At 37.9% G+C, this 27805-nt stretch overlaps 1 protein-coding gene across 1 annotated transcript in view; it reads left to right on the forward strand.

Moving 5' to 3' along the window:
* Nucleotides 1–27805, forward strand: part of TCERG1 (transcription elongation regulator 1) — a 64827-nt gene continuing 37022 nt past the window's right edge. The window contains 9 exon segments of the mRNA XM_017872275.1: nt 1–101; nt 7697–7922; nt 9826–9978; nt 11547–11982; nt 16173–16415; nt 20957–21019; nt 22147–22347; nt 23218–23330; nt 24071–24159. Of these exon segments, the coding sequence (XP_017727764.1) occupies nt 43–101; nt 7697–7922; nt 9826–9978; nt 11547–11982; nt 16173–16415; nt 20957–21019; nt 22147–22347; nt 23218–23330; nt 24071–24159 (1583 nt within the window). The 5' untranslated portion in view covers nt 1–42.

A 27805-nucleotide genomic window follows, 5' to 3' on the forward strand; every position in this document is an offset into this window, starting at 1 on the left:
AGGGACGCCGGGTCGGCGGGTGGATGAACGCGGCCCTCTGTAATGGCGGAGCGTGGCGGGGACGGGGGCGACGGTGAGCGATTCAACCCGGGGGAGCTCAGGTAAGGGACGCTGCCCTCCCTCACATCTCTGCTCACGAGAGCCCTAGGTGCTAGACCTGCCATGTGGAGATCCGGGGCGGACGGGGGTAGCGGAGCCGCGGCCGCCCTGGGCCAGGACCGCATGGGGCTTAAGAAGGGGGAAGGGGAAGGGGAAGGTGGCTTGAATGAGAGCCGGGCCCGGGCTGGGCCAGGGCCTCCGGCGGGTTCTTCGGCTGCTTCTTAGTGCCTTCTTGGGGCTCCGCCGCCCCTCGCGGCCTGCGGCCCGCTGGCCGGGCCCGGTGCTCCCGCCTTTGCGCCCCGCCTCAGCCGCGTGTCGCCTCCATCTCGGCCGACCAGAGTCTTTCCCCCGGCCGCGTTCCGCTGCGGGCCTGGTTTTCCTCATCGACGTCCCTGCACTTCGCAGTTACTTCCCTTGTACCGCTCGCCACTTCTGGCTAAGCCTTCTCCACGCCCTCCCCAGCTATTTGGGCTCCCCACGTTTGCCCTTTCATTTTATCCCCCTTATCGCTTGCCTTTCTTAACTTCAGTGGTTTTTCTTCCTTTTTTCATCCCTTTATTCCTTATTATTCTGTAGTAGTGAGTAACAACAACAGTAGCAACCGCTTATTAGGCACTTACCGTGTGCCAGTAAACCCTTGACTTAGGTTTGTCTCATTTAATCCTCACGACCACCGTTTGGAGTAGTTGCTGTTAACATTTTGCAGGCCACAGACCAGAGGCATCTTCAGTTGTTACTCGCCCATCTTACAGGTGAGGTAACAGCCTTGTGGAGGTTGAGTCAGTAGAATAAGATTGCATAGGCGGATTTGTGGCTCCAGGAAGTGGCTCGAACTCAGGCAGGTTTCAGAGCCTGCAATCCCGATTGGCATTCTATTCGCCTACTACTCGTGCCATTTCCCTGACCAATGCAGTGACCTTTTTTCCCCTGGAACCTCAATGCCTATGAATTTGTAATTAAAATTTGGTAAAATAAGAGTGACCTGGAGAAATCTTTTGGTCAGTGGTTTTTGAGGAAAAGAGGTATTATGCTTTATGTGTATATGGTACTTTTTTTTTTTCTTTATGGGAGAAATGGCATTTCGGATGTTCAGCTCCTATTCTGAACTGGGCTGTTGTCAACATTTGAAAATGAGAAAGAGCAGTGTAGATTATGAGGACCCTTGATACTGTCTAGAGCCTAAGATGAAATTGTGTAAGGAAATGGGTATCGGTATTCAAGGTTTTAGAAGAGGAAAATGCCTTTCAGATTCTGCATGGCCACAAACACAAATCCCTACTTTGGCAGAAACGAAATTTTGTCTTATTTCAGAGACACATCTGAAATCCTTTAAACTCCTGATGTATACAGTATTAATGAGTGATCAAGGTGAATTGTCAGGATCTTTCAATATTAGCTATGCCAAGCTTATTCCTGATTTCGGTCTTAAAGGGAGCTTACTTAGCTAGTTTCAGATGGATTTATTAGGGAACATTCTTTTGCATTTTAGAAAGTATCTTTCTAAAGCTTTTAAAAATATCCTTATTAATAAAGCCGTTTAGACTTTATTAATGTTGCACAACTGATTTGAATAGGGCTTTAATTTGCAAATGAATGTGCCCTGTTGCAAATGTTTTATACCGTACCCTCTTGGATTGGAACTTGTTTGCAGAGCATACTGTACAGATCTTTATTTTAGCATTTGTCATGAAATTAGGTGTGTATGTGGCCTCTTTGATGGCAGAAGTTGGGGCTTTATTTTTGCATTGTATTTGTATCCTGAATGTACTTCATGGTGTGTCTGTCATAACCTCCTGGCAAATGAGATATTCTGTAGTTATGTTGTAAATAAATGAAGATAGGAGATTTAAAGATACTTCACTTACTGGGCCAACATTTATTGTGTACTACGTGACAGTTGCTGGCAGTAGTTCCCTGAACCAGACCAAAAAAAGACGTTTGTCCTGCAGGAGCTTCCAGCTTGTAAGAGCTATCTAAATTGTAAATGAAATCAACCACATCAGATGATTAAATTTGCCTGTAAGTGTGAAGTGACTTACACGAGGTCGCTGGTTGGTTGGCAGGGTCTGGACTAAACCTCAGGTCTCCTCAATCACAGTTTATAGAATTCGCTCCTCATATATCAGTAGCATCTTTTTATTTCTTGCCCCTCCAATTAAAGTATTGTCTTTAGCATTGGGGAGATTGCATATCTGGATAGAGTACTTCTGTTATAGAAAAATACCTTATGTTTGTATTTCCATGATCTTGTGAAATATTTTTGTTATTTTTATTCATGCAAGTAGGCTTTTGTTATTCAGAAAGGTTGTAAGTGGTAGGAATATAAACCACAATAGATGGAAAATTTATAGACATTCCAAATGCCATTAAAGTAACTTCCAGAGTCATTTGTATAGATCCTTTCCCTAGGGCCTTTGTTTACCTATCAGTACTTAAGATACTTGCAATCTAAATTTTGTTATCTATAAAATGAGAATAAGAATATTCTGGTGTTGTCACTGACTAGCTGCCTTAAGAAAATTATTTTTGTGTGCTATCGTTTCCTCTGTAAAAATGGTGCCAAACTTACCTTATTAGGCTGTAGTGAGGATTAAGAGTTAATACGGATAATGTCTGTATAACCATACTGGTATATAGTAACTTTACTATCATTATTAAAACAATAATGTGTTTTAATGTGTTGCAACAGTATACTAAAGGGAACTATATACTAGTGGCTAAAGATAATTCAGAAGTAAATGGGAGATTTCTTTATAGCATTTATCATAATTGAAAACTCAAATTGAGAATAATGAGCCTGAGAGGGCCTGGAGAGGCTAGAAGTGGGAAAGCAGTTTGAGCTGACATTTAAACTTGAAGGCTGAATAATGAGAAGGAGCTAGTTATGTGAAAATCCGGGGAAGAACATGCCAGGCAAAGAGAACAGGTATAGAGGCTTCAAAGTAATAAACTTGAAATATTTAAAGGAAAAGACTAGAATTTGTGGAAAGGTTTAATGTGGGCCAAGTAATACAGGGCCTGATAATAATAATTATAGTAATAATAACTAACATTACTAATATTAATACTATTTAACACTTCCCAGTACTATTACTGTACTAATGTTACAGAAACAGTAATAATAGCTAATAACTTAGATAGCACTAAGTGCTAAGCCCTATTCCAAGTACTTTATTAGCTCATTTAATCCTCACTGCAGGTTTGGTGAGGTGGTTGTGATGAAGCAGTATGATATGAAGAGCCCAGCCCATGTTCTGTGCGTAATTAACATCAGAAAATGGCAACTTTAGGCTATTCAAAAAAGGAAATTATGTGAATTTTGTCACCATTTTAGTGGCAGACTTTTGAAAAGCATCCCAAATTAATAGTGAAATGCCTTTTACAGATAAACACTGCTAGGTTTTGTGGGGGAATGAAAGTAATGATAGCTGAAGTAGTTTACTATGTACCAGGTACCACCCTAAATGTTTCACTAGGATTATCTCATTGAACAGAGGTATCAGATACCTTTTCTGTTCCTCACTCATTCACATCTGAGGAAACTCAAGACTCAGAAATTACGTAACTAGCCTGACAACAAAAGACAGAGTCCTAACAGAGCTTTTTTATGGTTCTGGGTCTTAAATACTTAACTTCAGGCTGTAACCAGGAAGTATGAAATTGTACAGAAATGAATACTGTAGACTTTTTGAAAAAAAGGAGAGTCAGATGGAAAAAAAATCTAAGAGTAGGGTACATTATTAACTTTCAAGCCTGAAACAGAGTGTCTTTCCTTGGTGGTCAACTTTGTTTTTTGCCCTGAAAGGTTGGACGTTCCTTCAGTAACAGTGGCCTCTGTCTTTTGGGGATGCATATAATTTGAAAAATACCTTTTGACTATTTTGATGCAATCCATATTCTTTCTTTTTTTTTTTAGACAATGTCTTGCTCTGTCTCCCAGGCTGAAGTGCAGTAGTGTGATCTTGGCTCGTTGCAACCACCACCTCTCAGATTCCTGCTGTTCTCCTGTCTCAGCCTCCTGAGTAGCTGGGATTACAGGCAGGTGCCACCACATCGGGCTAATTTTTGTATTTTCAGTAGAGAGGGTTTCACCATGTTGGCCAGGATGGTCTCAAACTCCTGACCTCCGGTGATCCACCCACCTTGGCCTCCCAAAGTGCTAGGATTACAGGCGTGAGCCACCGGGTGGCATCCGGCCCACATTCCTTTTTAACTCATATTTTCTAACCTTTGGATTGTAGGATCATTTGCAAATTTGATTCAATATACTTGGTGTAGTAGTTCTAGACTTGTTTACAATCCTGGTGTAATCCTTGTTATGCCAGGATTGTAAACAAGTCCAGAAGGCAAATTAGTTTTTTTTTTTTTTTTAATTTTTAAATTTTTTTGAGACTTGATTCTTGCTCTGTTGCCCACGCCGAAATGCGGTGGTGCAATCTTGGCTCACTGCAACCTCTGCCTCCCGGGTTTGAGTAATTTTCATGCCTCAACCTCTCAAGTAGCTGGGGCTGCAGGCGTGCACCACCATGCTTAGTGAATTTTTGTATTTTTAATAGAGGCAGGGTTTTGCCATGTTGGCCAGGCTGGTCTCGAACTCCTGGCTTCAGGTGATCTACCCACCTCTGCCTCCCAAAGTGCTGAGATTACAGGCATGAGCCACTGCTCCTGGCCTAAATTGGTTCTTTATTAGGATTTTTTTGGTGTGTCTCAGAATTGAACTATGATGTGGTAAATTTAGAGAAAGTTCAAAGGGTAATCTATAAGCAGAGGGTTGAAAAATGTCAGAGAGTTGAAAGAGCCTGGTAAGGAAAGACTATAAGAATGATTTTTTTCAAATATATAAAGAATATAATTCTTTATATATTTGTTAATTCCTCTCTTGAGGACAGAAATGTAGATTTTTTATTTATAATGTAGATGTATAATAGCTACTGGGAATACCATGATAGGTAGTCAGTAAATGGGTGAAATTGTAAAAATTTTTTTAAGATCCTACATACCCTACTTGTAAGGTAGTTTGGGTACAGTGTCACCTAGGTATTCAGTGGTTCAGGCAACAAATACTGATATTAATATTTGTTCAGCCCTGTTATGTACAGATCTTTGTGCTAGGGATACAAGAGTGAACAGAATTCCTACTCTGAAAGGGGCATTTGCCTGTGTTTGAATCCTCTGTTTTGTTTATTTATTTATTTTTGAGACAAACCCTTGCTCTGTTGCCCAGACTGGAGTGCATTGGCATGATCTCAGCTCACTGTGACCTCCACCTCTTGGGCTCAAGCGATTCTCCTGCCTCAGCCTCCCAAGTAGCTTAGATTACAGGCGTGCACCACCATGCCCAGCTAATTTTTTTGTGTTTTTTAGTAGAGATAGGGTTTCACCATGTTGGCCAGGTTGATCTCGAGTTCCTGACTTCGAATGATCTGCCTGCCTTGGCCACCAAAGTGCTGGGATCACAGGCACAAGCCACCGTGGGCCACCTGAATCCTGGCTTTAATACTGAACCGATTGTTTGGCCTTGGACAAGTGACTTCTTTGCTTTAGTTCTTTATCTGTAAACTGAGATTAATGGTATCCATCTCATCGGGTTGTTTTGATGATTAAAAGACGTAATATTTGAAAAGAACTTAGAGTAAGCACTGCCTTGCTCATAGTAAGCACTTTTAAGAGTTAATAATTCTCTTACAAAAGCGCTTGGGGGAAGAGATAGATAATACTATCTCATGTGACATTACTTATTTGCTTAAATGCTGTGGAGAAAATACTTAGGGAGTTGAGAGTGAGAGGTGGTGGGGTAGTGTGCCCTACAGGGAAAGGCTTTCCCTTTAGATAGAGACTACTAATCATCTCCTAAGTTACCCCTGCCCCTTTAAAACTTTGGAGGTAATTTCAAACTTACAAAATGTCGCAAAAATAAAGCTAGAGTGTCTTCAATGTTAATATTTTACCTTTTCTGCTTTACTATTTGCATGCACACATGCCTCCTCTTTGTTATTCTGAACTGCAAGGGTAAGGTATACCTATGGCTTTTTACCCCTCAATACTTTAGTATTTTCTAAGAATAGAGATAGTATTTTACTTAACTACAGCCTAATTATCAACTTCATAAATTTGTAATAATACTTTAATCTGTTGTGCATATTCCAGTGTTGTCAGTTGATCTGGTAATGCCCTGTATGGCGTTTCCTCCTGTTATTACAGAATTCAATCTAGAGTTAAAATTGTGTTGTTATTGGCCGAGCATGGTGGATCATGCATGCAATCTCAGTACTTTGGGAGGCCGAGGTGTGCAGATCGTCTGAGGTCAGGAGTTCGAGACCAGCCTTGCCAACATGGTGAAACTCTGTCTTAAAAAAAAAAAAAAATTGTGTTATTGTGTCTCTTTAAACTTCTTTGGAGCATTTCCACGCATTTCTTTGTCTTTTAAGGATAACACTGACACTTCTGAAGAATACACATCCCCCTTTTAATAGAACGAACATTCCTTCTGGCCGGGCGCTGTGGCTCATGCCTGTAATCCCAGCACTTTGGGAGGCGAAGGAGGGCAGATCATGAGATCAGGAGATCAAGACCATTGCCAACATGGTGAAACCCTGTCTCTACTAAAATGCAAAAAAAAAAAAAAAAAAAAAAAAAAAATTAAACCGGGCATGGTGTGCACGCCTGTAGGTCCATCTAGTGGAAGAAGAATAGCTTGAACCCGGAGCGGAGGTTGCAGCGAGCCCAGATTGTGCCACTGCACTCTAGCCTGGCAACAGAGTGAGACTTGGTCTCGAAAAAAAAAGAAAAGAAAAGAAAGAACATTCCTTCCTTATTCTTATTCTGAGTTTGTTTGATGTTTTCCCCATTATTAGATTGAGGTTATACATTTTTGGCTGGAATAGGTGATGTTGTATCCCTCTCAGGCACACATTATCTGTCCTTCTTAGATGATAATTAGTTTTGATCACTGGGTCAAGGTATTACCCAATTTCCTTATTACCTAGAGTGTTTTGTTTTTTTCATCCTTTCTTGCAACTTTAAGCAGCATGTGGGTAAATACTTTAAGACCATCCAGATAACCCTCTTGTCTAAATTTTTGCCTAGACTCGGCATCCCTTGATCATTCATCCAGACTAGATCATCCATTGATGTAAGTTTTTTTTTTTTTTTTTTTTTCCTGAGATGGGGCCTTGCTCTGTCGCCCAGGCTGGAGTGCAGTGGCATGATCTTGGCTCATTGCAACCTCCACCTCATGGGTTCAAGTGATTCTCCTGCCTCAGCCTCCCCAATAGCAGGAAGTACAGGCGTGCGCCTCCATACCCGGCTACTTTTTGTGTTTTTAGTAGAGATGGGGATTCACCATGTTGGCCAGGTTGGTCTTGAACTCCTGACCTCAGGTGACCCACACTCCCTCGGCCTCCCAAAGTGCTGGATTACAGGTGTGAGCCACCGCACCCGGCCCATTGATGTAGTTTTTATCGTGATGGTTGCAAAATGATGACTTTCCAACTCCAGTTAGACTTAAGAACCTTTTAAATTTGATGTAATTAGAGATCAGTAGCTACATTTTTGTAATTTTAAGAAAGAAAAATTTATTCCTTGCTCTCCCATGCAGGATGGCCCAACAGCAGGCCTTGAGGTTCCGAGGTCCGGCTCCCCCACCAAATGCAGTGATGCGAGGCCCACCACCTCTGATGCGACCTCCTCCACCTTTTGGTATGATGCGAGGCCCTCCACCACCACCACGGCCCCCCTTTGGACGTCCTCCTTTTGATCCTAATATGCCGCCCATGCCTCCTCCAGGAGGGATACCTCCACCTATGGGCCCTCCACACCTCCAGGTAAAGAATGTAGAGGTTGCCATTTCTTTGTTGGCATCATTATCAATATTATATATGGGTTTTGACTTAAAAACTTATATTCTTAAATAGTTTCAGTTTATAGGAAAATGGGAGCTAAAGAGAAGATCTATATATTAATATGTTTCTTCTAAATTAGTGGTAGTAGTAATTACTAAGGAAATTCAGAATAGAACTCTAAATGGTGATAGAGAAGTATATGTATAAAACCAGGATTCAATAGTTTTTACTTACCTTTAGCTCTGTGAATTGGCTTTAGTAATGCATCTTCTTTGTGGGAAATGAAGTTTGAAATCTTAAGATATTTTTGAGTGGAGAAAATTTGTTTTCAATGATATATGTTGCCAGCAAGTCTAAAAATACATGTATATATATTCCTGAGTAGTTATTGTCCCCAGAAATGGTGCCTAGGATAGAATCTGGAAAGTGACAGCAAACACATTTTATAAGCACAGTTGAATGTTTTTTCTGCCCTGGGGGGAAAAGTAGGGTTATCTTACTATTTTTGAGAAAGATTTATTAGGGGATTTCTTTAAGTAAAAACACTTGTGGTATTTTAACCTGTGGCATATATCCCTCTCCATTGTATCCAGACTTGCTGTCTGAAGTGAGGTCATGAAGGTATCAGCTCTCAAATGTCTCATTTTGGGATTGTATTTTTTTATTTGAGTATGTATCTATGTTTTCTTAGTTTAGCCTGTATAATTCTGAAACCAAATAAATATAGTGGTATCATCTGCCTTCTGTTAGCTTAGACAGTGAAGAATGAATTATATTAAAAATAGAAGAAGGCAATGATGTGCCATTTAAGTGATGTTAACTCTGTTTAGATAGGGTTGTGGTTATGAAAGAGACAGGTTTTAATACTTTGCTCAATAATTTTATGGCCTTCCAAATAACGAATAGCCTCTCCTTCCTTTAAACACATTGTTAAATGATTTTATATTTGCTTCAAGGTTAGAATAAGAAATAGCTTTTTAAGTTATTCTGGTATAATCTTTAACATGTGAATTTGTTCTAATTTGTGTCTTTAAGAGTTAAACCTACTTGTGGAGTATTATAAAATGTAATGAACTAATATAACCCTCTCATTGAAATATATCAAATGTTGTGCTGAGATACTTTCTAATGTTGTCATGCCTTTCTCGGTCTTGAATAATTGTGTGGCTTTACTTTTTATTAAGTCCAAGTGATTTTCAGCCAAAGGCTCATGAAACATTTGGGATAGATATTTTGTATAACTTAGATCTGGTGTGCTGACGCCTGAAAGATACTCAACTGAATCCAACAAAGATTGGAGTATGGGAAAGAAATTTTTAGGAAAGTAAAGTACAGCTTCACATTATTAGCATAGTTTGAGTTCCATTATCCAGATTAAGGTGCTTTTGATAATTGAATTTTAGTGTTACTTATAGATTATAGAGGAAATCTTTTAAATCCCTGCTCCAAATGTTTTTATAATGTCATAGTGTCAGTTTTTTAATTTTGAAACTCTTTTTTATGTGCAGTGAAAACTTTTTCTTGAAGGATTCTTCAAGAAGCTGTGGAGACAGTGATGTGCCTGGTATTAAAACAGTATATAAAAATCAATTTTTTTAAAAAAAGTAATCCAGCGCCGTGTGTGTGAAAAGCAGAACATATAGAAAGGGAAGAGCAAAATTCAGTGACAGTGTTATAACCCACAGTTGACCACTATTAGTAGTTTGATGTGTTTCTTTCTAGTTCGGTAATTTTTGTTGCAGACATTTTGCTTCTACGACAGGTGAATGTATTTGAATAGACTATAAAACTAGTTTCTCTTACAGTGTTTTACTTTTGAGTAAAATTCAGTAATAATTTGGAGGAAAAGTAATTAAAGTGACTTACTGTTCTTGTGAATTAACAGAGACCACCTTTCATGCCTCCACCCATGAGTTCCATGCCTCCTCCTCCGGGTATGATGTTTCCACCAGGAATGCCTCCTGTGACTGCTCCTGGTACTCCAGCACTACCTCCTACGGAGGAGATATGGGTTGAAAATAAAACTCCAGATGGAAAGGTAAATTATAAAATATAATTTAAGTTGTCATTTTTTTGACAGAGGAGTAAAAAAGAGTTCTGGCAGATTGAGATCAGTGATATTGTCAGTTAAGAATGAGCCTTGGGTAAGCAGGGAAATGGGATAAGACTCCAGGAGAAGCTGACTGGATTCGATTTTTGTGCAGCAGGTATAAGGTTGCCTGGAGTGCTAACACACATTTACCTGTGATTCTGGAAGCTTATGGTCACTTTGGTACCATCTGCGTAGCACATACCAAATTTCAGGCTCCTAGAAGGAAAGCAGGTGTTCAGCATATACTGCATTGTTTGCATAACTGGTTTAGGCACATCAAGCCATTCTTATCGGTAAGGGAATATCAACCCTCCTGAAATCCAAGTTCTCAGACTACAGATAAGGGCCAGCAGGGCTTTCTACAGATAGCTGTCTCAGGTCTGTTACGTTAAATTTCTGCATATAACATGGGTTTCCCTTTGGGTGTTAAAAATACAATGTGCTCATTGTAGAAAATTGGGCTGTGGGGTGGAATTACTTATTTTTTTTGTTTTGTTTTGTTTTTGTTTTTTTGAGATGAAGTTTTACTCTGTCGCCCAGGCTAGAGTGCAGTAGCGCGATGTTGGCTCACTGCAGCCTCTACCTCCTGGGTTCAAGCAATTCTCCTGCCTCAGCCTCCTGAGTACCTGGGGTTACAGGCACCTGCCATCATGCCTGGCTAATTTTTGTAATTTTGATAGAGACAGGGTTTCACCATGTTGGCCAGGCTGGTCTGAAACTCTTGACCTCAGGTGATCCCACCCACCTTGGCCTCCCAGAGTGCTGCTGGGATTACAGGCGTGAGCAACTGTACCTGGCCCTAAGTTATTTTATTTTTTATTTTTTTATTTTTGAGATGGCTTCTCGTGCTGTTACCCAGCCTGGAGTGCAGTGGTGCGATCTTGGCTCACTGCAACCTCTGCCTCTTGGGTTCAAGCAATTCTCCTTCCTCAGCCTCCCGAGTAGCTGGGATTATAGGTGCCCACCATCACATCTAACTAAATTTTTGTATTTTTAGTAGAGACGGGATTTTACTATGTTGGCCAGGTTGGTCTCGAGCTCCTGACCTCAGGTAATCTGCTTGCTTCAGCCTCCCAAAGTGCTGGGATTGCAGACGTGAGCCACTGCACCTGGCTATTTTTTATTTTTGAGATGGAGTCTCTGTCGCCTAGGCTGGAGTGCAGTGGTGCGATCTCGGCGCATGGCAACCTCCACCTCCTGGGTTCAAGTGATTCTTTTGCCTCAGCCTCCCGAGTAGCTGGGATTACAGGTGCTTGCCACCACACCTGGCTAATTTTTTAATATTTTTAGTAGAGACAGGGTTTCACTATGTTGGCCAGGCTGGTCTCAAACTCCTGACCTCAAGTGCTCCACCTGCCTCTGCCTCCCAAAGTGCTGGGATTACAGGCATGAGCCACCACGCCTGACCCTATGTTATTTTAAATAGCTTTAAAGATAAAATATGGTTCCATTATTGTTTTTAATAATAATTGACAGATTTTATGATAACCATTGATTTTTTGCTTCCGCTGCAGGTTTATTATTATAATGCTCGGACACGTGAATCTGCATGGACCAAGCCAGATGGAGTTAAGGTTATTCAGCAATCAGAACTGACACCTATGCTTGCAGCCCAGGCACAGGTTCAGGCTCAGGCCCAGGCGCAGGCCCAGGCCCAGGCGCAGGCCCAGGCCCAGGCGCAAGCTCAGGCCCAGGCACAGGCCCAGGCCCAGGCGCAGGCCCAGGCCCAGGCCCAGGCACAAGCTCAGGCTCAGGCACAAGCTCAGGCCCAGGCCCAGGCTCAGGTCCAGGCCCAGGTCCAGGCACAAGTACAAGCACAAGCAGTTGGAGCTTCCACCCCTACGACCAGTAGCCCAGCACCTGCAGTATCCACTTCAACGTCATCATCCACCCCTTCCTCTACCACTTCTACCACAACAACTGCTACTTCAGTTGCGCAGACAGTATCAAGTGAGTACCACCCAGCATGTGTTTTTATATAGGGGCTAGAGAGGTGAACAAGTAGAGGACTACATTTCATATTGATCCCAGTGTTTCTGGTGTTATCCTTTAATACTAGAATTATTTAAAATACATTTTTGGCACTAAAACTTTTGGGTTAGAGAAAAGCAGGAATTTATATTAATAGGAGAAAGTATTTGCCCAGTTGCAGTTCATGAAGCTAAATTGAGAAAGTGCAGAGTTAGCTGTTCCGTTTGGCCAATAGTAATGCCGGGCATTGTGGGCTTGCAAAATAAGTGTAAGTCTTGGTCCCTACCTTACAGAGTTTCCAGTGTTCCTAATGAAGGAGGCAAGAATAACACATGTGAAACAGTTAGATATTGGTGTGCAAAACTATACAGTGAAAAAGATGTAAGAATTTGGGAAGTGGAGAAACAAGTGGGTGGACTATATGGGTATTTATCATGAAGGAAACAGAGTAGGGTTTAAGTAGGTTCACAGGTAAGGAAAGGATTTTCAGATAGGAGAAGCAACATGAATAAAGGTTAGGAAAATGATAAGTGTAGTTTATGGGGTTTTTAGGAAGCTTCTGAGGTGAGAGGGTTTTATTTTGAAGGGTCTTAAGAACTAGGCAAGTAGGTGAGACAGGCACTGGGGGTCTGTATAAACGCAGTATTTTGCAAGTTTTTTTGGTGTTGGTTTTTTGGGTGGTGATGAAATCAGGGAGGTTTATTAGGAACTTCTCAGTAATCTCTTTTAGAGTAGTTTCTAGACTGGGATGCGAGTAGGTAAATTGAGGAGTTGCCATAGAAGGCAGCAGTCAGAAAGGCAGGAGAATTTTCAGGTATAAACTCACAGAGGCTCAAAGAATAGATCTTTTCTGAAAAGGTGAGAGTCGATTAGTAGCAGATTTCAGGGATGAAGAGAGGGACACAGCTGTTAATTGGCTTAAAAGATTGTCATTAATATGAAAATATTGCTTTCTTTTTGGGAGGTTTCTTTCTTTTTTTCTTTTCGTATTAATATACGGATGTTGCTCCTTACTCTGCAGGTTGAGACTAAGTCCAAAAGTACTTAAATAATGATTTTTTTAAAATTCGATATTTGTTATGGCACTTGTCTGAAGATACACAGCTGTTCCTACAGTGTGATTATAATTTGTATTATTTTACTACCCGGATAATTGATAAGAATAAAGAAAAAAAATGTGGGTTTTTTTCTGATTACTTCAGGGACTTGGGAATTATTAGTGTGTAAGAAATACATATAAGAGAGAAATTAATTGACATTGGCTTCAAATTTGAATTTATGTTATTGATAAAAAACAACTGAAGAAGTTAAGTAAGGTACATATAATAAGGGGATAGCCTTTAAAGATCCTGTCAATGGTTTTTAGATAGTTTGTGGGGGAAATGTACTGAACAGGAAAATGTGAATAGTGTTTTACAAGTCTGTTTGCTTTTGTAGCTAAGGTGAATTTTGATGTGAAAGTATAACAGTCAAAGTAGCTAGTTTGTTAAGGGTGTTTACCTTTTTACAGGCTTAGTGCTTCCCAAACCTCTGGCACGGCAGGAGACTACCAGTTTTTATGGGGGACCTGTGGCAGTAATGGGAGAAGGGGATTAATAAAAGCAATGTAGTTTTATGTGGAGGGTCTGTGTTGCTTAAATTGTCTTTCCTGCGTTCTTAGAAAGGAGAAATAGTAGTACTTCATTTTGTTTTAAGAAAGGTGATTAGCTAGATAATTTAACCATACTATATGTAGTCCATTTCTGTTTTCAGAGTGGTGTGTCAGTAAGCCCATAGCTGTCTTGTGTCCTGTTTGTCAGTTTTGCTTTATTCTTCAGTGATTGGAGGACTTTATTCCCAGAAATATAAAATAGCAAAATAATATTCTTTTTACTGCTTTTAAACATCAGTTTTGATGTTGTCTACGTATTCCAGTGTCTGTTTTTATTTTACTTGATTCAGTATCATAAAGCGTTGTCATACTGCAGTCTTAATATTTCTCCATTTATTATATATAGTCACTTGTCTTTTTTAGTTAAGATCTGAGACTGGGTTAGTATATTTTGAGGCCCAGTGCTTCACTAGTTGCTTTAGCAAATGAAGTTAGTAGGAATTTACCCACTGAAGTCTTAGATAACATTCTCCCAGTTTCCCATTATTTTATTGCTTTTGTTCTTTTCCTGTCATGACTCATGGCTACTAATCAAATTCAGAAAATGCTGTGCTGGAAAGTAAGAGGAATGGGTTGAGGAAATATTTTTTGTCATCTCCATTTGTGTTCTTTTCCACTTGAAATTTGATGCCCTTCTTTATTTTGCTGACTACAGTAGTTTGGAACACAATTTTAGCAATTATCTGAATACTATAATAATATTTAAATTTTAATTTTCTGAACTACAATATAGATCTATGGGGTAAATGGGACTAAAAATTAAGAATATATTTTAATCCCAGTTGAGCATAAACTCAGTTTGTGCAAATTTGTGAAAAATGATGAAGAAATCCTACTTCTCAGGGAAGTTGGGAACAATGACTAGATACGTTTTCAGCCATTATAGTAGATTACAAATGCTGAATGGTATATGTATGGGACTGGGCAAATGTTGCATGTACTTTGTATTTTTTACACTGTTATAAAATTATATTAATATGATACTGTACCCTAAGGCTAGGTCTATGCTAGACCAACAATTCATTCCTGGGCCCCTGAAGATACTTGTTTGGCCCTGCTGTCTATTTAGCCAAGGTGAGTCCCTCATTAACAAGTATGAAATTGCTCACATCTTCCCAGCCTAAGTGAGTTTTTCATTATTAGAAGCTAGAAAAAGATACTGACAGATTTTGTTGTCAGTTGGATTATTGGGTGGTTTGTATTAAACAGTGTGCTTTTGTTTAGAACAAAATTGGCGTAAAGATTGGGAAAGCACTGTTTTCATTTTATTTCATTTGACAAATTCATTCTTAGTCCAATACAGGTAGACATTTTTTTCTTTACATTGAAAAAAGATGAAGTATTTGTTACCAATGAATTACTAAAATGAATTTTATTTTGGAACTAGACGGGTTATGAATAAATAACAAAATTGTTTTGTAACATGTGAGAGTTGAAACTTTTTGAAAAGTATAAAATAAGGATTTTAGTTTTTAGTTTGATTTTAAATGCAATTGCTAGGGATGGAGTGTTTTATTTTTCGATATTTAAAATAATGTGTTAGCAGAACCCAAATGATCTGGAATTTCACATTTTCCTGGTCTCTCACAATGGAAACCTCAGTTTAAAAAATTTTCATTTTTTTAAAATAATGAGAGAAACCTGAGTTGTTTTTGATTCCATTCATTCATATCCAGTTAGTCATTAGTTATTTGCTTATCTTTTTCTATTCTTTTCTTCCTATGCATCTGTGAGGTTAATTCATCAAATGAAACCTGTTTATTACTCTTCCATACGGGAACCTTTAGTTTGCTATGTACCCCATTTACCTTCACGAAGTCACACAAATAATGTGAATGCATTCTTATAAAAAGTTCAAAGTCTAACAAAGCATATATATTAATAGTAAAATGTGAAAGAGGCATACACAGAAGGTAACTACTGTTAATGTATTTTGGTTTGTATTCTCCTAGATCATTTTCTCTATATTACCTAAGTTCTGCCCTTTTCCTACCCAGTTAAGGACATACACCTTAGCCTTTTGTTCAAGGCTTTCTAATTTCTGTTTCTGGCCCACCTTTCCAGCCACATATGGTTTTGTTGGTATGCCTACTGTTTCACTCATTAACTGGTTGCCTTCAATTTTCTAAACAATTCCTTTTTGTTCTTTATTCTTTGCCTTTATTCATACTTTTCTCACTAGTTTATTTTTTTCTTCTTCCCCCCTCCTGCTATTTTCCTTGTTGAAATCTTAATTTTTCAAGGCTCAGCATCCCAATATAATTTCTATACCCTCTCACAGTTAGAAATGTTCTTTGGGTCTTGATTTATACTGCTATATGTTTATCACATTTTACTTGGTATTTTTATATTTCATTTAACTATTTTCAAGCTTCTTGAAGATGAGACCTTTTGACAGATTTGTTGCAGTGCATAGAATGGTCCCTTAAATACTTAAATTACTGAATGCGTGAATGAATGAATATAGTAAAATGATTTATGAAGGAGTGATACATGTTTTTGTTTTATCTTTTATCAGCACCCACAACACAAGATCAGACCCCAAGTTCTGCTGTTTCAGTTGCCACGCCTACAGTTAGTGTTTCAACTCCTGCTCCTACAGCCACACCTGTGCAAACTGTTCCCCAGCCGCACCCTCAGACGTTACCTCCTGCTGTTCCTCATTCAGTACCTCAGCCAACAACAGCAATACCTGCTTTTCCACCAGTAATGGTACCTCCGTTTCGTGTTCCCCTTCCTGGCATGCCAATTCCACTTCCAGGTAAACCAACGGATTATAATGGTCTTTCCAGCTATGTTTTCATATTGTCAGTTAGTTTGTTCTCATGTGTCTGTTGCGTTTGAAATTTGCCTTGAATCTCACCTGTTTGAAACGTTTTTGAAAGATTCATGGCTAACTGCAATATTTTCTCTTAAGTTTTGGTAAATGTCCTTTTTTTGTTGTTGTTTACATGTCCTAAAATTAGAGCCACATTTAAAGCTACACTTATTTTGAATAATGCCCTCAACGAGTTAAAAATGATCATCTTTTCATGTAAATAACGTTCTAAATGCAATATTTTTGAAGGGTTGAGTCTATGAAGTTGAGAAATCATGTCACAGTAGCTTACATAAGTTGGATGATTTATGTACAGTGCACTGTTGTAAGCACGTTACATGCATTAACTGCTTTAATTTTCACAACCATCTTATGAGATAGGTACACAGACAGGTTAAATTACTTGCCCAGCATCACATGGCTAATAAGTGATGATGCTGAGATTTGAGCCTGTGCCCTCCACATCCAGAGAGTAAGCTCTTAATAACTATGCTTAGTTATTGAGAAAAAGCTAAGAAATTTTAAGAATTTAAGAAAATGTGAGTGACTTAACTATAAAACAATTCATATAAAACAGGAACTAGAAGGTTCCCTTGTAACAGTTATGAAGTAAAGCATAATGTGCATAATTTAAAAGTTTAAATTGTTATGGTGAATTGATGTGTTATATTGTCTTAAGAGAAGTCATTAAAACTAGAGAAATAATTAAGAAATATTGTGGAGTGGAACTCTTGCCACAGGGTTTAAAAAGGATAGTGTTGGGCATTCCAAATTTGAATGCATTAGTTTTTGTCAAACACATTTAATCCTTGATCCATGGTTCATTCTCCTTGTGTTATAGTTGAAAGTTTTGGTACCTTAGAGAGGTCAGGTTCACAGGGCTAGTTTGTGGCAAAGGCGAATAGAACTTAGGCGCCTTGTCTCTCAAGTTCACATTCCACCCACTTATTGCTACTTTTTTATACTTGTTTCTGTGTAAGAATAGAGTTGTGATACATCTATTTCTTAGATTTGCAAACATCTTAATTATCACTATTGCACTGGTTGTCTTTTTCTTTGTGACCACTCTGAAAAGGACACCTTCAGATATACCTTGTCAAGAAACAAACCAAAAATTTCAGGTATTTTTTTGATTTGGAAAACCTTTTACACATTGTTGATGTAGTGTTAGATAATTAAATGCCCATTATGTGGTGTTTAAGAAATTCAAATCATTTACAAAGAAGAAAACAAAAGATGTTTTTTCTACTATTAGGGATTGTCCCTTTTCTAGATTAAATTTAAGACAAGCAGCTGGATACTTTTCTCTATATGTAATTTTTCTGGGAAAACTAAATGATAGATGGAGAATAGCTTGATATTTGTCACAACCTCTTTTTGTAATTTTGGTCTGCTTTAGGGTTAAGGACAGTATTAAGACCAGATCGTGGATTCTGAGTGATCTGAAGGAGTTGGGGTTGCTAATTTTGTAGAGAGAAGATTGAGAGGTAGCATGATAATGTTGTTTAAGTATTCTGAAAGCCTGTCATTTGAACAACTTTTGCTTTTCTTTAGAGGTTCTTAATTAGGACTAATGGATGAAAGGTACACAACAGCAAAATTTATTACTATAGAAAGTAGAAGTTTGTCATAATAAAATCCGTCTGGCTCTAGCTTCATTTTGATGTCATATTTTCCCCTGATGCTTGCTCCATCATTAAAAAAATTTGGACAGGTGGTGCTGACCATTTGAGTCACCTAATGAAGCAATACCTGTGAAGTTTGGCAGTAGAAGGCATTCAATAAACAGCAGCCATTAGTGACATTTTGGGGGTCGGTTGGAAGAGAACTTGAATTGGATAGTCTTAATATTTCTTTGGAGAGAGTGAGTGTCATATAAAGTGATATATTAGGCCAGGCACAGTGGCTCACGCCTGTAATCCCAGGACTTTGGGAGCCCGAGGCGGGCAGATCACCTGAGGTCAGGAGTTCGAGACCAGCCTCAACATGGAGAAACCCTGTCTCTACTAAAAATACAAAATCAGCTGGGCGTGGTGGTGCATGCCTGTAATCCCAGCTACTTGGGAGGCCGAGGCAAGAGAATTGCTTGAACCTGGGAGGCAGAGGTTGCTGTGAACCAAGATCACGCCATTACACTCCAGCCTGGGCAACAAAAGCGAAACTCCATCGCAAAAAAAAAAAAAAAAAAGTGATATATTAGTATCAAATATTAGTTTGTTTATTAAGACTTTTTGGTATTAATATTTGTTCACTTTTCTCATTTTCCCTTTTAATTCAGTCCTACAAGGTGTTTAGGAAAAAACAAGGACAAGGAAGACTTGTTTTTCCCTTCCCCAAATCTTTGGTTATACAATGAGATCTGTGTCTCCTGGTTTTTCCCTTTTAATTCAATTCAGCAGTAAGGTGAACGGGAAGGATTTGTATGTAATTTGTGTTGGAGGCTTAATTTCTTTTTGAAATAGCATTGTCTGGGTCTAATCAGGATGATTGAGGAAGGGATAGTCAAACAAGATGAAGGGAAGGAGTGGAAGAATTAGGTAAAATACAAGAGTAGAGGGTGGAGTTTGGACATAAATAGGTCTAGGATTATAGGAGTTCTACTTCTAAAACTATAAAATTTTATTTGGAATTTTAAGAAACTTAACTGTCAGTGACATTGGAATCATCCAGAATGCTGAATGGAATTTTCTCATTTCTTAGATGTTAATTTGAGGACAGAGTTGTAGGAAAATTGAACAAATGCTCCCTTTAAAAAAAAGATTAAAATTTAGATTTTATTTTGTGAGTATTCACAATCTGCATGTAATCACCTTGAGAGAAACTTCAGTGTATCTTTTTAGCATGAGAAGAAACACAGGACCTTTCTATATGGTCTGTATGTTGATAGTCAAATAGAAGAGTTCTGCTAGCCCAACTGGTTTTCTCAATAATAGTGGTTAAGCCTATGTATGAATAGATTTGATTTCCTTCTGCATAAGTTGTATAGTTAAAATTATTTATTGGAAGATGGTTTTGGAAAACAGCCTTTGAGAGTAAAGTTCGTATATTCATAAGAATTGAATTTCCTGTGCTGAGTTTAGTAGGTTCAATGCTCCTGCAGATGGCAGTATTTATACTAATTAAACTTAATACATGCTGTAACTTCGTTAACCAAATGAATTTTCCATTGCTTTCTTTCAAGATTAGGGAAAATAAAATTATACATATAACTTTATTCAGCATGCTTTCATCATCCAGTGTTTTTATTTTAGTTTAAAAGTTAATAGAAAGTTTAAATATTCTTTATATAAAATAGTAATTAAGAAACAAAGGTACTTTTCAATAATTGACACTATTTTTGTTTGCGTGTGTGAACATAGTTAAATTGTATACAAACCCAGGAGTTTAATTTTACTTTTAGTCTCAGAGGTAGGAAAATTTTTTTCCTGTCCTTTAGTGGGGAAAATAGTTTATTGTTACTGTTTTTAATTTTTACGGGGTGCCAAACTAGGCTTAGTTTTTTCAGCAGAAAAAAATAAAAAAGTAACAATTATTGACCCTATACTTTTCTTCAGACTTTGGCCTTTTCCTCTAAAAGTTTTTAATTTCCTCAGTTAATCAGTCTTAGTTTTCCAGCTTTTCTTTTCATTCCCTTTTTTAAAAGTCATCATTGTAATGCATCATGATGAGTCTTCATTCTTCTAAGAACTGTACATAATTTTCATTATTTAATACAATTACTACTACTTTAGTCAGCTTAAATGATAGAAGTTTTTGCAGCTATCAGCCCATATAGTCATTAGTGGTATTAAAGGGGCTGAATGTTTCTTAATGTTTTAGCCTTCTTCCACAGTGTTCCAAGCCCATGGTGTTCCTTAGAGCAGGCACTAAACATGGATATTTTGGCATTAGTGAAATGCTACCTTCCTCTTCATCTTTGCCTTTCTTTTATTTAAAGTATTATTTGCAGTGGAATATTTGGATCCATCTCATACCTTACTTTCTTCCTCTCCTCACCACCCCTAGCTTATTCCTTTTCTACTTCTGCATGGTTGTACTCCATGCCTCAGCTCCTGCATGTAGTTTCAACTTAGCAGTAGCATAGAGAAAGTGTCTTGTCGGTGTCGTGCTGCATCTGCCTTTTACTGGTGTCTAAGCAATGGCAGCATGGTAATGTCCTGTGGGAAAATGACCCACATGAGAATTTGTTATGTATGTGTAATGAAGGGGCTTTCTTTTGTTGAATTTAAACTCGAGACTCCTTCAGTATGTTCAGAGCTGGTTTGATAAAAAAGGTAATTGATGCTATCATTTAGAATTAGTGTCATTGGATTTGGCAGCACTTCTCACAAAATGTCAAACAAAAAGAAATTTTACTCCATTCTTGGTCTTTTTCATTGGAAATAGCATTCTAAATTGTAGTGGTAAATTATTTCCCTGAATCCCAGTGGTAGCCGACATACAATGGCAGCTTTCCAACGTATGCTTGCTTATCCATTTTACAGGTGTAGCAATGATGCAAATAGTCAGCTGCCCGTATGTAAAGACAGTCGCTACCACCAAGACCGGTAATTTTTAAAACCATCTTAGTTTGTTTTGTCTGTAAGTTGGCATGGTAGTGAATGTTGTTGTTTATCCTTTTATTTATTTTTTGCCCAAGTAAGTGGATTTTTTTATATTTTTCTTTTTAATGAGCAGTATAAATGCAGTTGTCATATTTGGCCAACACTTAATTTTCCCAATTGCCTGTAGTATTAGCTTCTTTGGTTCACAAAAACAAATAAGGTCAGATCACTTTGTATCTTAATTTATGTAATAAGTGTAAACAACTTCATTCTCATATTCATAACATTTAATTTTATTTTGATGTGTGTTTTAAGTTAAATATAAAAAAATCATTTCCATGTGTAAAGTGATGTGATTATGCTTGCATGCTAGTGAGTATATGTGTGTGAATACATGTGTATAGTATACGTTTTAAAGTTACTGAAGTAAGATAACTACCTGAAACTTAAATTTTAGTATAGGATTTGAGGACTTTTTTTTTTTCCAGTTTTGATTCACATACCCTTATTTTAATAGTATTTTACTTATATATTACCAACTTATTTAGCTGTCTTGTAAAAAATATAAATCTTGGCTTGTCTTCTAAAAGGAGACGAGCTGTGCTTTCTTTTAGGAAAAGAGTAAACAAAGGGTATAAGGATATTTGAGTTAATCATTTAGAGTTGATAAACTCAGTCATTTGCTATAAAACTGAGAATATTCATACCCTTTTAGTTATCTTAAAATTAAAAATAATTTTGCCTCAGGAAATATCTGTAGTAAATACGTTTGTTGTCTTCATTAGAATTTGATAAGTTATCTTTATAAAATATATTTCTATTCATAAGTAGAGAATATACCATGTTTTAAATACTTATTATGTTAAGATTTTTTCATAGGCGAGACCCAAATTTCTGACAGTTTTTAAGGGTTGAATTTCTGTGTCTAATTGAATTTAGGCATTAGAACTAAAAATCCAGGGAAATAAGAATTAAGTGCTATTTATGTCACCTTTTATATGATTTTGTTTTGTTCCAACTGGTCCATTCATTTATTAATATTTAATAGAAAGATTTAGCTCATATTTTAGAGTTTTATTTTGTATTGCAGTTTGATACTTGGATCTAATTTTTTATTATTCTTTTTTTAGGTGTATTGCCAGGAATGGCCCCTCCTATCGTACCCATGATACATCCCCAGGTTGCTATTGCAGCTTCACCTGCTACCTTAGCTGGAGCAACAGCAGTTTCTGAATGGACTGAATATAAAACAGCAGATGGGAAGACATATTATTATAATAATAGAACATTAGAATCAACCTGGGAAAAACCCCAAGAACTAAAGGAAAAAGGTATATAGTGGTTTTAATGACTTGGGAAATAGTATAAACTGCAATAAGTAGAATGGTATTTGAAATTCTGACTTAATTTCTTTTAACATATTTGAGGGATTTGCTAATTACACAGTTGTTGGATTATTTTACTGAATTGATAAATATTTATTTTAAAACTAGTTCTACTTACATGTTTGTCATCATTTTTTCCATCTGGAGAAATTGTTACACATATGTATGTACATATTTTTACTGTTAGGAATTTTCTAATTATATTGCATAATTATTGTAGTCATTGAGATTGATAATACAGATCAGGAAGGAATGTGTTTTTTTATGTGTTCTGAAGAAAAAAATTTAGGCCCTTAGAATCTTAGATGTAGAAGATTCATAATTTTTTATATCACAAGCTCCTGTTATTACTGTTGTTTTTAAAATTTGGGACAGAGCCTCACTGTGTTGCCCAGGCTGGTCTTGAACTCCTGGGCATAAGCATTCCTTCTGCCTCAGCTTCCCAGGTAGCTGAGGATTATAGGTACGTGTCAGTGTGCCCAGCTCATCAAACCCCTTTTTGTATTCCTAAGTATCTTAGTATCTTATCCCTTTTAGCAAAATAAATGATTGCTACAAATGATATATGAATGACCTGAAAGATTTAATGTCCCTTCGAAATCAGTAGGTCGTCTTCAAATCAGAGAGTTAACCTGATTGGTATAGCAAGGTATTTGAAGTTGAGCATTACATAAGATTCAAATCAAAGATATTATAATGAAGGACATTTTATGTTTATGGTTAATACTTGGGAATGGAATATTTTAATTGCTTATTCTCTGAAAGTTCTTAGAAAATTACATCAAAACCTTTGACATTATCTTAATTTTTTAATAGAAAAGTTAGAAGAGAAGATTAAAGAGCCAATTAAAGAACCCTCTGAAGAGCCTCTGCCAATGGAGACGGAGGAGGAGGATCCTAAAGAAGAGCCTATAAAGGAGATAAAGGAGGTAAAGGGCCATGACCCATTAACCTGGGAGCCACATTAATTGTTTCCTACAGCTTACTTGTATGTGAGTATCTATTTGATAGATTTAAAAATAATTGTTATAAATTTGATCTCTGAAATTTTAGGATTCTTGCAAGTTCTTAATTCAGTTTTTTCTTTGAAAGTGTCATTAAATTACTTCTTGTACTGAACTGAGACCCATAGAAAGACAGGGCCTTGGACCAGAGCTTGGACCTGATCTCTAACCTTCTGACTTATAAACTGACTGGTATTTGTTAAAATTATAAGTGTAGCTTCTTATTTGGGGAATGTTAGATATATTTTATCTGTCCTTTCTGCTCTGTGTTCTTGCATAGCCAGATCCATGTATAGCACTAAAGGAGTTTTTTCTTCAGTGAAGGACCAGTGGTAGTCAGGTTTTAGTAGTAGGAAAGTTAGCAGAAATAAGAAACAACCTTAAATGAAGAGGTCTGTACTCCATATCTGCTCCTAAGCACATGGTTAGTGAGTCTATAAGATAGAACCAGCTGCTGCTGCTGGGTTCTGCTATTGTGAAATTCAGCTCTTTCTGTGGGATGAAGATTTAGAACTTTCTTAGAAATTCCTACTCAGAGTCTCCTTTCCTCATTCTAGCAGCAGATTTTGTGTTGATTGCACTTTGAGCTGTTTGCCTTCATACTTTTGTGGAACATTCAGGTATAGTTAATGTGATACTAATTAGAGTAATATCATTTCTTGTAGGAGCCCAAAGAAGAGGAGATGACTGAAGAAGAAAAGGCTGCCCAGAAGGCAAAGCCAGTTGCTACTGCTCCTATTCCTGGTACTCCGTGGTATGTATTTGGCTCAAGTAGTAATTTTTAAAAATCATACTTGATTGTTACATGGTTTCTTTTGTAGAAAGGAAAAGTACTTTAAAAGTGTATGTCAAATATGTTTTTATCTACTGAATATTTCGGCCTTTGTTGTATTTGAGTTATTCAAAACTGAAGTTTAATCACTACAAGTGTCTTCCTAGTACTATCCATTAATGTGTATTCTTCATAATTATAGACATGACCACTGTGAGATCCTGAATCTGCTTTTTGTTTAAAATATTTTAAATTTGTTTTTGCATGTTTACTCACTATGTAATTACATTTATAGAACTGTGTAAAATTATGTCTTTCAATCTAAGTATGGCATCCCTCATTTTATAGTACTCCACTATCTTGTGCTTCATAGATACTGTGTTTTTAAAAATCTAAAGTTTTGCGGCAACTCCATCATTTTTTCAACACCACATGCTCATTTTGTGTCTCGGTGTTACATTTTGGTAATTCTTGGGATATTTCAAACTTTTTCATTATTATTATATCTGTTACAGTGATCTGTGATCAGTGATCTTTTATGTTACTGTTGTAATTGTTTTGGAGTGCCACAAACCACACCCATGTAAGATGGTGAACCTAGTTGATAAATGTGTGTGATCTAACTGTTCCACCGACCAGGTCCCCATCTCTCTTACTCTCCTCAGGTGTCCATTTTCCCCGAGACACAACAATATTGAAATAAGACGAATTAGTAGCCCTGTAATGCCCCCAAAGTGTTCAAGTGAAAGGAAGAGTCACATACCTCTCACTTTGTGTGTGTGTGTGTGTGTGTGTGTGTGTGTGTGTGTGTGTGTGTCTTTTTTTTTTTTTAAAGACCGAGTGTTGCTCTGTTGCCCAGGCTGGAGTGCAGTGGTGTGATCTTAGCTCACTGCAACTTCTGCCTCCTGGGTTCAAGCAATTCTCCTGTCTCAGCTTCCCAAGTAACTGGGATTTTAGGTATGTGCCACCACGCCCAGCTAATTTTTTGTATTTTTAGTAGAGATGAGATTTCACCGTGTTAGCCAGGATGGTCTAGATCTCCTGACCTCGTGATCCGCCCGCCTCGGCCTCCCAAAGTGCTGGGATTACAGGCATGAGCCACCATGCCCAGCCACATACCTCTCACTTTAAATCAAAAACTAAACATGATTAAGCTTAGTGAGGAAGGCATGTCAAAAGCCAAGATAGCCTGAAAGCTAGGCCTCTTGGGCTAAATAGCCAAGTTGTGAATGCAAAAGAAGGAAATGAAAAATGCTGTTCCAGTGAACATAAGACTGATAAGAAAGCCTTATTCCTGATAATGGAGAAAGTTTGAGTGGTCTGGATAGATTATCAAACCAGCTACAACATTTCATTAAGCCAAAGCCTAATCCACAAGAGATGCCCTATCTGTCATCAATTCTATGAAGGCTGAGAGTGAGAAAGCTGCAGAAGAGTTGGAAGCTAGCAGAGGTTGGTTCATGTGATTTAAGTAAGAAGCCATCTCCGTAACATGAAAGTGCAAGAGGAAGCAGCACGTGCTGGTGTAGAAGCTATAGCAAGTTATCCAGAAGATCAAGTTAAGGTTATTGATGACGGCAGTTACACTAAACAACAGATTTTCAGTGTAGATGAAACAGCCTTCTATTGGGAGAACATGCCATCCTAGGACTTTGATAGCTAGAGAGAAGTCACCCCCTGGCTTCAAAGGATGGACTGACTCTCACCATCTCTCTGGTGACTTTAAGTTGAAGCCACTGCTCGTTTACCATTTTGAAAATCCTAGGGCCCTTAAGAATGATGCTAAATCTACTCTGCTTGTGCTTTATAAATGGAACAGCAAAGCCTGGATAACAGCATATCTGTTTATAGTGTGGTTTACTGAGTTAAGCCCACTGTTGAGACTTAATGCTCAGAAAGAAGTTTGTTTTTTTTGTTTTTTTTTCCTCAAAGTATTACTGTTCATTGACAAAGCACCTCTTCACCCAAGAGCTGTGATGGAAATGTACAAGGAGATGAATGGTGTTTTCATGCCTGCTAACAACATCCAATTTGCAGCCCATGGACCAAGGAGTCATTTTGACTTTCAAGTCTTATTACTGAAGAAATACATTTCATTAGGCTATAGCTGCCATAGATTGTGATTCCTGTGGTGGATCTCAGCAAAGTCAATAGAACACCTTCTGGAAACAATTCACCATTGTAGATGCCATTAATAACACTGGTGATTCATGGGAGGAGGTCCAGATATTAACATTGACAGGAGTTTGGAAGAAGTTGGTACCAACTCTCATGGATGATTTTGAGGAAGTGAAGACTTCAGTGAAGGAAGTCACTGCAGATACGGTAGAAATAGCAAGAGAACTAGTATTAGAAATGAGCCTGAAGATGAGCCAGAATTGCTACAACTTTATGAGAGAACTGTAATGGGTCAGGAGTTGCTTCTTATGTATGAGCAAAGAAAGTGGATTCTTGAGATAGAATCTACTGGTGAAGATGCCACGAATATTGTCAAAATAATAAGGGATTTAGAATATTACATAAACTTGGTGGATAAAGCAACAACAGGGCTTCCATTCTGATTAATGCCAAACTTGAAGGAAGCTCTACTGTGGGTAAAATGCTATCAAACAGCATTGCATGCTACAGAGAAATCTTTTGTGAAAGGGGGAGTCAATTGATGTAGAAAGCTTCATATTTGTCTTACTTTAAGAAATTGCCACAGCTACCCCAGTCACCAGCAACCACCAGCCTCATGAGTCATCAGCCATCAAGAGATTGAGGCAAGACCCTCCACCAGCAAAAACATTATGATGCGCTGAAAGCTCAGATGATTGTTAGTTAGCATTTTTTTAGCAATATTTTTAAATTATGTACATTGGTTCTTTTGGACATAATGTTATTGCACACTAAGTAGACTACAGCATGATGTAAATATAACTTTTGTATATGGTGAAATACACAAATTTTGAGATTTACTTTATTGCAATATTTGCTGTATTTCGGTGGTCTGGAGCCGGACCCACAATATCCGAGGTATGCCTGTCTACTTCTTATTTTCCTCTTACCTTATTTTTCCCTTTTCTTTCTTTTGCCACATCAGTGCTTCCTTTCCTGTTCCTGTTCCAAACTTATTTAATCTATATGCAATCCACACTTTGCAATGATTTGGCTTGTTTCAGAAGTCTTGTAATGTATAGGTTCCCTTCTAACTTCTTTTCCTTGTTTTTGTTATTGAAGAAATAAATGTTTTTCCTATAGCGTTCTCAAATGTAGATTTGTCCCCATGGTGCTGTCTAATAGGGTCCTCCATGGTACTGTTTAATACAGGATCCTCCATTCCTAAATTTCCTACAGACAGGCAAGCAGGTCTAGAAGTGTGATCAGATTCGGATTTAATCTTTTTGGCAAGCCTAGTTCATAAGTGATGATTATTGCATAGATCAGAGGTTTTCAACTAGGAGTAATTTTGCCCCTAGTGGATATTTGGCAATGCCTGGAGACATTTTTGGTTGTCAAGACTTGGAGGGTGTTAGTAACATCTAGCAGATAGATGCCAGGGATGCTCTAAACATCCTGTATGCACAGGACTGCTCCCAACAAGAATTACTTCTCTAGCCCAATATGTCAGCAGTGTGAGATTGAAAAC

Source organism: Rhinopithecus bieti, unplaced genomic scaffold (genome assembly GCF_001698545.2).
Source record: "Rhinopithecus bieti isolate Rb0 unplaced genomic scaffold, ASM169854v2 scaffold_757, whole genome shotgun sequence".
NCBI classification, from domain to species: Eukaryota; Metazoa; Chordata; class Mammalia; order Primates; family Cercopithecidae; genus Rhinopithecus; species Rhinopithecus bieti.